Source organism: Lupinus angustifolius, chromosome LG08 (assembly GCF_001865875.1).
Source record: "Lupinus angustifolius cultivar Tanjil chromosome LG08, LupAngTanjil_v1.0, whole genome shotgun sequence".
Classification (NCBI taxonomy): domain Eukaryota; kingdom Viridiplantae; phylum Streptophyta; class Magnoliopsida; order Fabales; family Fabaceae; genus Lupinus; species Lupinus angustifolius.
In genome coordinates, this window is record NC_032016.1 from 17010675 (window position 1) to 17020930 (window position 10256).

The following is a 10256-nucleotide window of genomic DNA, read 5'->3' on the forward strand; positions in this document are numbered from 1 at the left end:
TCGAATAAGAGGCATGTGAGATTATGTACATTCTAACTTGTGGGATCCTTCCCAAGTACCTTCTCATGGTAGTAGCAGATACATGTTAACATTCATTGATGACTATTCAAGGAAGATGTGAATCTTCACTTTGAAACATAAAAGTGGAGCATTTGTCAAGTTCAAACAGTGGAAAACTTTGATCGAAAAGCAAATCGGGAGAAAGATCAAGAGATTGAGAATTGACAATGGTATAGAATTATGTAGGGGAGAATTCATAAATTTTTGCAATGATCACAGTATTGTCAAACATTATACCGTGAGGCACACTCCACAACAAAATGGACTTGCATAACGAATGAATAGAATCTTACTTAAAAGGACAAGATATATGTTGTCAAATTATGGATTGCCAAAAGAATTTTGGGTGGAAGCTGCCAATACAACTTGTTACTTGATCAACAGATGTCCATCAACGACCATTGGTTTCAAAACTCCAAAAGAGATGTGGTCAGGTATTCCGACAAATTATGAAAATTTGAGGATATTTGGTTGTCTTGCATATGCTCATAACGAATAAGAAAAAATTGATTCAAGAGCATTGAAATGCACTTTTTTGGATATCCTGATGGTGTGAAAGGATATAAGTTATGATGGTCATAGAAAAGAAAATGCATTATTAGTAGAGATGTTACTTTTAATGAAACTGAAATGCTAAAGCCTCATACAGAGTCATTAAGTGAAAATGAAGATCCTAATATCTTGGAGAATGTGGACTTTGAGGTGGAGCCAACAAAAGGAAAAATACTTGATCAAGAAGAAGAAGTTTGTGATGCATGTACTGATACTGATATCTCCCAATTACAACATTATCAGTTGGCTAAGGACATGCAAATGAGACATATAAAACCTCCAGAAAAGCCTGGCTATGCTGATATGGTGTCATACACTCTTAATATTATTGATGATATCATCAATTATGAACCACACTCATATGAAGAAGCAATCAAGAACAAAGAAGCTTCAAAATGGATTTCTGCCATGATATAAGAAATTGAGTCTCTTCATAAGAATCATACTTGGGTTCTTGTGAAGTGGCCGAAGGCTCAAAAGATTGTTGGATGCAAATGGGTCTTCAAGAAGAAGGAAGGAATCCCTGGGGTTGAAGATGCAAGATTCAAGGTGTGATTGGTGGCCAAAGGTTTTACAAAAAGAGAAGGCATTGATTTCAATGAAGTTTTCTCCCCTATGGTAAAACATAGCTCTATTTGCATCTTACTTGCGATTGTAGCTCAATTTGATCTAGAACTTGAGCAACTAGATGTCAAAACGGCATTCTTACATGGTGAGTTGCAGGAACAAATCTACGTGAAACAACCTGAAGGATTTGAAGTTCAAGGGGAAAAGATCATGTTTGCTTGTTGAAGAAATCTTTATATGGCTTAAACCAATCTTCCAGACAGTGGTATCGGCAATTTGACACCTTCATGCTTGAAAATGGCTATTCCAGAAGTGAACATGATAGTTGCGTCTACTATAAGAAGCTTGCAAATAAGTTATTCATCTATTTGCTTTTATATGTTGATGACATGTTGATCGCATGTAAGAACATGTCAGAAATAAGAAAATTCAAAGCTCAATTGCGCTTAGAGTTTGAAATGAAGAACTTAGGAGCTTGAAAGATAATTTTGGGAAGGAATATTCAGAGAGATAGAAAAGAGGCGACACTTTTTTTGTCACAAAAGAAGTACATTGAGAAAGTGTTGGAACACTTTGGCATGGAAAATGCTAAACCAATCACTACTCCATTGCTGACTCATTTTAAACTTTCAATGGCCTTGTGTCCACAAACTGAGAATGAAAAAGAGGAGATGTCAAGTGTATCTTATGCTAGTGCGGTTGGTAGTCTCATGTATGTCATGATGTGTACTAGACCAGATATTGTACATGTAGTAAGTGTTGTAAGCAGATATATGACAAATCCTGTAAAGTTCACTAGAAGGCTGTGAAGTAGATTATGCGCTAGATGAAAGGTACCACAAATATAGGGCTTTTGTATGGTAAAGTCAAAGATGTTGGAAACATGATCACTAGATATGTTGACTCGGATTATACTGGAGATCTAGATAAGCAAAAATCACTCACCGAATATGTCTTTACCATGTGTGGTTGTACTATTAGTTGGAAAACAACACTACAATCAAATTTTGCTTTATCTACAACTGAAGCAGAGTACATCGTAGTAGCAAAAGCTATAAAAGAAGCCATTTGGGAGATAGGTCTAATTGAAGAGTTGGGTATACAAATTCAAGAAACAACCATCTAATGTGATAGTCAAAGTGTTATACATCTGACAAAGAATCTAATGTATCATGAAAACATTAAGCATATTGATGTTCGGGTGCACTTTATCAGAGACACAGTGGAGAGAGGAGTTGTTAGAGTGGAGAAAATACCCACTGCAGATAATCCGGCGGACATGACAACGAAGCCAATTCCAACTACCAAGTTCAAACATTGTCTGGACTTGATTAATATTCAGAATCTCTAGTGGGCATGAAGAAGAGTAGTAGGAGAATAACTATGATAGGCTTTTAACCAAGGTGGAGATTTATTGAATATTGGCTAAAAGAAAAAGATAACGAAAAGACTTTCTTGAGCCAAGCAAAAAGGAAGTAGCTAGAGATCATCTTGATGAAAGAGAGAATTTCTAGCCAACTAAAAGAAGTGGTTATGATGAAACCAACATTAATGCTCTTTTCCCTTGGCCATATAATCTTCAAGAGCTTTGGCTATAAATAGAAGTGCTTCAAGCCATTGTAAGACACACTAAATACTTAGCTTAGTGCATATTCCCTATTTTTGTTCTCTTGTTCTAATATTGTGAGAAATATTTGAGTGTTTGAGAAATACTTGAGTAATAGTGAAATTGGGTGTACTTGGATTTTGGGAAGTGAGTGAAACACTTTTAATTCTTTTTATCATAGTGGAATATTCTTGTTGCTCTTCAACCATACACGTAGGCAAATTGTCGAACCACATTAAATTCTCAATATCATTTTCTCTGTTATATTTTCTCCGTGAGTCTTCCGCTCCAACAATCTTACTGATTTATTTCCCTAAAATTAAAGGAATAGTGTATGAACTCTTAAGCTATAAATAGAAAAGTTTGTGTGCATAGAAATCACTCAATCAATTCACATAAAATAAATTGTCCCTTTCAAGTGTTAGAATTCAAATTTTAATGAAGTTAGTAAAGTGTTAATTGATTATCACCATGTTGTAATTGATTATCGTGTTTATTGTTCCATCGAACCAACACCACCATTCTTCATCAAACTTCTTTATTTAAGTTCATCTATGCTAGCTGAATGGCCATCGTCAAGTGTTGGTGGTTTCATCAAGAGTTGTTGCTGTTGCCCTTGTGGGTTTTGAGCCCTAAAATTGTCCATGTGAGGTAAAGAGAATTGACAATAATTATTTAGGGCCAATGGTAGAGTGGCTGAAGTGCTTAAAGGCTCAAGACCAGCGTTACTTGTGTTTTAAGTTATTGCGTGTTAGATTGGAGGCTAAAATGGAATTATATATAATGGTGAATTGATTACTAACCAGAAAAATTGGTGTGAATGTGCATTATGTGCTTAAAGTTGCTTAAATTGTTAAATCATATGATGAATGGCAAAGATGTGAATTCCTTTGGATTAAGTATATAATTTGAGTGCAAATGAAGCATACCAAAGTTGGGATGGATATCATTGTATTTGGAGTTGGTTGGAGGTGAAGAAATCTATATTTTTTCTGTAAGGAATAATCAATTAGGGTCCAAAGATAATTAATTATCAATTTTCAAGCTTTTTGGTAATTGAAGTGTGTAAATGATTATGAAAATTTTATACCATCATAATTGATTAAGATTTCTTGTAATGGATTATTTGAAACAGTACATTATCGTTTTGACCTTCTTAAATTCATTTTGGCCTCAAGTCCAATTGTACTTGAAAGGTAGTTTATAATGAGTTATAGGGAAGCTATTACTCGATATAAACCTTGTGTTTGGATGATGTTCCTTAATTTTTCGAGTTCTTCAAGTATTGATTTCTTTATTCTATATACAGTTTGGACTAGAACATCTCACAATTGTGAACAAGCGGAATAATGGTGTCAATTATTAAGGCTTGATTCATTGCTTTAGGAATTAAATAATGAATGAGAGGACTTACTTAAGTCTAAGACTATGATTAAGAAAACTACGTATTGGCATATGATCATTCATGGTGGTGGCAGGAATAGCATACGTGGACATGTTAATGGGCTTTTTGAAGTTTTTTCTTCTGAATTTTCGGCTTTGAAGGGCAATTTTTTTAATAAAAATTGGAAACCCTAAAGTAATCATCATTCTCTTTATTTTCGAGTTTTTTCTGTGTTTTCTCTCTCTTGTTTGTGTGCTCTTGTGCTTTGCTTCCTCCCTCTTACTTTAAAGGCCCACACAATTTTACTTGCTCTAACTTTATCTCTTTCTTAGACATTAACTTTTTCAAATATTGTTTCATGAACAATTTTTTCTCCAACAACTTCTACTTTCTCTAGCAACTACTTTGTTTCACATTTTACTTATTACTATTACTCATTTTATTTCTTAGTATCATTAATTTTAATTTTCTAGTGACTTTCTTATGAAGTTATGAGACTTGATGAATTTGATTGAACTTTATGTTATTTGTTTGTTTGTTTTCTTATTTTGATGTTGTTACATGACTTATGTAATTATTGTTTTTTAATAAGTATTATATTTTTTAATTACTTTTGTCAACTGTCATGATGACATACATTATTTGCTCACAAGATGACTCAATGCATTCCATGAGTATATTTTTTTTGAGGTCACGAGTTCGAATCATAAAATGTTAGCTCTTTTTAGGGGAATAAGTTATTATATGGCTTAATAAGTAATACACTCTATAAATTCATGGGTGGAGAGGGACCTCATGTAAAGCCTGAGGTTTTGTACCATTCACCATTCACTACTTTGGCTTTATTTATCAAAAGTTCGGAAAACCAAAGATTACTCCAACAGGAAACATAATTGTATATACATAAGTTTTTCCATTTTTATTTGCAATAATGTTTGCCAATGTAGTCCTAGGTATTGAACTATTAGCAGATTGTTGATTTTCTTTGTACCAATTGAGAATCCAAAGCATGCAACTGATTCATTATAATTGTCAAAACTAATAATTAATGTTTTATAACTAAAGTAAAAATCATATATCATTAAAAATATCTTAAAATGAAATGTATAATTGTTTTATTTGTTTACAATTGTTTGAGGATGCAAAAAGAAGGGTCGATCCCAATTATGAGAGTAGAAAGGAAAATACCTTGAATAGCGAGATCAGAATGTGGAATGTGATTAGTTGATATTACAAATGTTGTGTAAAAATATTATCAGTATGGGTGCCAAAAGTAAGTGATAAGTTAGTTAGTTAACTAACTTAACTACCAGCTAGCGCCTATAAACTATAGAGAAACAAACTAATTGTGATCCTACCAATCTAGAAAAATGTCTGATGGACCAAAAGAAAGAAATCACAAGAATAACAAAGTATTAAGTATCTGCTGTATGTGATGTGCATGTGCATTGTATCTTGGTTGAAGGAAAGGATGGATAAAACTTGTGTCTCATATGTATGTTAATACCCCCTTCAAGTTGGAGAGTAGATGTCCATAACTCCTAGCTTGGTTATGAGATAATGAAAGAGATTTGGGCCAAGTATTTTGGCTAAAATATCTGCATACTTTTATGATGATTTGATTGGTAATAAATGGAAGAGGTGTTATAGAAGGCGTTCACGAACCACACGGCAATTGATTTCAATATATTTCGTCCTCTCATAGAAGACATAGTTATTTCTGTTAAGGTTAGAGCACAATGCGGAAGCACAGGATTGAATCAATTGAGAACAAAAGAGAAGCAAGTAAAGGATAAAGAAAATAACACACAAGATTTAACGTGGAAAAACCCCTCAGTGTGAGAGGAAAAAAAACCACGGGCGATCAAGAGCAAAATTCCACTATGTAAAAAAGAAGAGTACAAGAAATCCTCTTATAATGATGAGGACAAATGACAATATTTTTCTCACAAATACTCTCTCAAATGGAACAAGAATTCTCACCAAGAATGCACTCACAATATATGTGTAAATGAAAGAGATGTTGTGTGTTGTGAAGATGATTTTGAAGCTCTCTATATGTGTCCTTTTATAGGCAAGCAAAGTCTTGGTATCTTGGATATGAAGCATTGGATGCTTGGAAACAAAGCCATAAAAGTGACACAAAATGTCTTTAGAGAGAGCCATAAAATAGTCATAAAATTCTTTTAAGGCATAGAAATGAGAGGCATCTAACAAAAATAAATGGTGTATAATACAGTGATAATATAAAATATTGTTACACTATCGCTACATACATTTCTTTCTTTTAATTTTTTACTACTTACAATTTTTTTTAATCATATAATTGTTCCAAGGGTAGTTTTGACATTTAACAAATATTATTATTTATCTCTTCTCATTTTTACTATAGCAAACAAACGAAAGATAGAAGAAAATACAGATTTCTCATCTTTTTCTTTTCTCTTTCTCTTCTATCAAACAATAAGAAAATGAGGAGGAACCCGCTTACTCTAAGAGTAAAACTTACTCCCAATCTTAGCCATCAATTCTAGGGGAATCCAATGGTTTGAATTAGTTATTAGATTTAAACCATTTCAGTTCATAGAATTGATGACTAGGATGCACTATACTTATAGTCTATACTTACAATCATCACTCTAAGAAAATACACTATACTTATAATCTTAAATAAGTTTAATACATAATATCTTTTATGCAATCTATGCAAATTTGTATTGTAGCAATATAGAAACAAAGTTATGAGTTGTAGACATTTACCATATATAGAATATAACATTGACTTTGAGTTGAGTTGAAAAAATACATGTATTCAACAATATAACGTATATAATTTTTTCATTTGATCTATTGCAATGTAAATAAATTCTAATTAGTAAATATTACAATTCAGTTTTGGTAAAAAATCTCAACCTACATTTATTGTTTGGGTCAATTTTCATTAACACAATTCCATATCATTATTAGGAAATTTAATAAACTTAGATTTTTTTAAATTTTAATCAACACGAAAAGAAGAAAGATATTTTGTGAAATTTTATTACAAGCTGACACATGTCTTTCATGGATATATAGATGAACAACCGTAACACAACTTTCCTCTCCCATTCTCACATTTTTCACCATAGTATTGTCTTAAATGTTGAATCCTATAATTTCTTCATTGATGTTCAACCCAAAAAGAAGATTAGAAAAGAGATCAAAGGTGGAGTTGGAAATGGGAAGTGATGAAATACCAGATTTAACCAAAAAAGTACCTGCAAATGTATTAAGTCACATCCTCACTTTTCTTCCACTTGATGAAGCTATAAGAAGTGGTATCCTTTCAAAGAAATGGAAAGATCTTTGGAGAAATACTACACACATAGAACTGAATGAGAAGAAATTGATAAAGCCTTTATCACAACTTTTAATTTCAAGAAAATTTGTACCAACCAAAGATGTTACAAAAGGAGCTAACAGGTATGCTCTTCTTGTGTATAGAATCATGTTTCATCACTATGGTGACTTACCTAGTTTCCGCATTTTGCACTTATGGAAGAGTCTTTTGCTTGGGGAAGTTCAATCTTGGGTTGAGTATGTGCTTAAAACTAGGGAAGGGGTTCAAAAATTGAGCCTTGAGTGTGAGCTTGATAATGGAGAAATGGGAGAGTGGTTCCTATTCAAAGATGACATTCCTAAGCTCAATTTCTCAAAGGGGATATTTCAAAGTCTAGGTTCGCTTGAAATGATTAACTACAATATTAATTGTTCAAATGCATTTGTTGGCTGCAAAAACCTTAAAACCCTAAAGCTGGAGAAGATCAACTTGGCTGACAGGATCATCAACGATATTCTGAATAATTGTGTAGTGTTGTAGAACTTTACTCTGAATGAGTCTACTGGATTTAACAAACTCATTATCATGAAATAAAGTCTTAAAGTTTTGAAGCTCCAAGGTCTGTGTGTGGATAAGCTAAAAGTTTCATGTGAGAATCTTGAAGTTTTGTTGCTTGATTCTTTAACTTATCCTACAAATGCTGCAAGCATCTATACACCAAACCTGAAAACATTCAGTTCTTATTATTACTCATTGTTTGGAAACATGCATGCTATAAATGAAGGGTACTCTATTGTGAAAGGCTGGGAAATTCTCGAACATTCTGCAGTGGTAAGTTTCTTTGAATAGTTTTATTTTCTTAACTACATCAATTACATTATAATATATCTTAATCTTTTACTCTTCTAATATAATGTTTTAGAAACTTGTTTGACCGAACCCTGTATATAGTAGCCATGGTTAATCCCTAAGATTGCTTTTCAACCTCATTTAAACAACCATTTGTTGAAAATGCTAAAATATGGATTGCACTTCTAATTTTATTTGAGTTTCTCCAAATTTAGTTTGACATGACTTTGAATTATCTAAGGGTATGTTTGAGCTAAGTTTTTAGAGGGAAATGGAAGGCTTTAGAATCGTCTCACAAATGTATATTATTATTCTCAAGCCTTCTATTTCTATTCATTTCCTTCCAAAACTTAATTGAAGCAACACATAATAGGAGAAGACCCAATTATATGGATTGAACTTTGTTGACATGATATTTATTGGGCACATTCATGTTATTGTTCTTACTTAAGTAGGTGATATGAAACTCCATATTGTTGTTTGTGACATGCTCCCTCCTTATGGTAAAATTCCCTCTTTTTTCATATTGTCATTCAACTTCTCCAACGGTGGAACCATGAATCATCCTTGACTATCTTGTCTACTTGATCTTTAAATCACTTCTTCTATGTATGATTATATATTTCATTTAGTATATATATTAATTTGCTAACCTTTTCTTATCTATTTCCTAGGTATATTCAAGCAACAACATTTTTAAAAATTTATCAACCTTGTCAATGGATTTGGATTTGAACCACATAAGAGATGCACATGATCTTTATTCTGCATTACAATTATGTACTTCTCTACAAGTTCTTGAAATTTCTCTACCAATATGTAATATTATCCTTGAGTTACAATCCTTATATTAATATTTTGTTGGGGAAATTTCATTATTATCCAAGTATATATGATGCATAATATACTTTTGCTTCACAGGATATTGAGAATCCAATTATTGGTAGCCCTAATGACTATGATTTTCCATATCCTATCTCAATGTTTTGGGAGAAACAAGAATTGTGCTACTGTGTACATGAAAAGCTGAAGTTTGTGTAGATAAAGGCATTCAAAGGAAATGAACTAGAAGTAGAATTTGTGAAGTACCTAATAGCAAAGGCCACAATGATGAAGAAAGTCACCATATTATGCAATACCTTAACGGAAGATGATGAATATTTGTTGTCACTACCCAAAGCTTCTAACAACTTTCCATCAATTTGAAGGTTAATACAAGTAATATTATGAATTGATACTTTTTTTATGAAAGGGATGTTTATCCTTTAACATTCCTTATTAGGCATGTTTCTTACTTTCTTTGTTTGGTTTATTTCAATAATTTTAATCTCCTACTGATAGAGAGAAACTTGATATGAATAACTTCAGGAAGAAATTTATCGCTTCAATTTAAATGTCACTGAAATGTGAACAATATATTTATAATAATTTGGGGTTTCTCTTTAGTGAAATATTATGCAATGTGATTTTAATATTCTACAGGTGAAAATGAGTCAAGTTAAGATCAACTCGATTTGTTTAGGATCGACTTGAGTCGAGTTTTGAGTTATGTTCAATGCTGAATTATGTTTTCAGTTCGACTTTGGCTCAATTAAATTTTACGAACTTTCGAGCGGGTTACTGAGCTCAAATCTATATCGCTCACTAGCATAATATAGAGAAAATACTGGTGGAATATACATGTACATGTTTGATAAAGTTTGTGAAACCCTTATTATACATATGTCACTCATCAATCATCTCCTCTCATATCCTTAACACTTCCTATACCTCTTGAAGCCCTCCTCCAATGCCCCCTGATTGGATCTCTTACCTTCCTTTCCCTTCAATTTATATTATTTAATTTTTAGAACTCTATATTGTCCTTTTCTCTCCAGACTAATCTTAATCCTTACATCGATAACCAAAACTCTATTTTG

General features: G+C 32.4%; 1 protein-coding gene across 1 annotated transcript; it reads left to right on the plus strand.

The window, feature by feature from the left end:
• Positions 7387-8028, plus strand: LOC109353943 (F-box protein At1g80960-like). Its single transcript, XM_019596298.1, has one exon. The coding sequence runs from the start codon at positions 7387-7389 to the stop codon at positions 8026-8028; it is 642 nt and encodes a 213-aa protein (XP_019451843.1).

Excerpts from the sequence above, each read along its gene's own strand:
- LOC109353943 (XM_019596298.1), top strand. The coding sequence starts at position 7,387 with ATGGGAAGTGATGAAATACCAGATTTAACCAAAAAAGTACCTGCAAAT.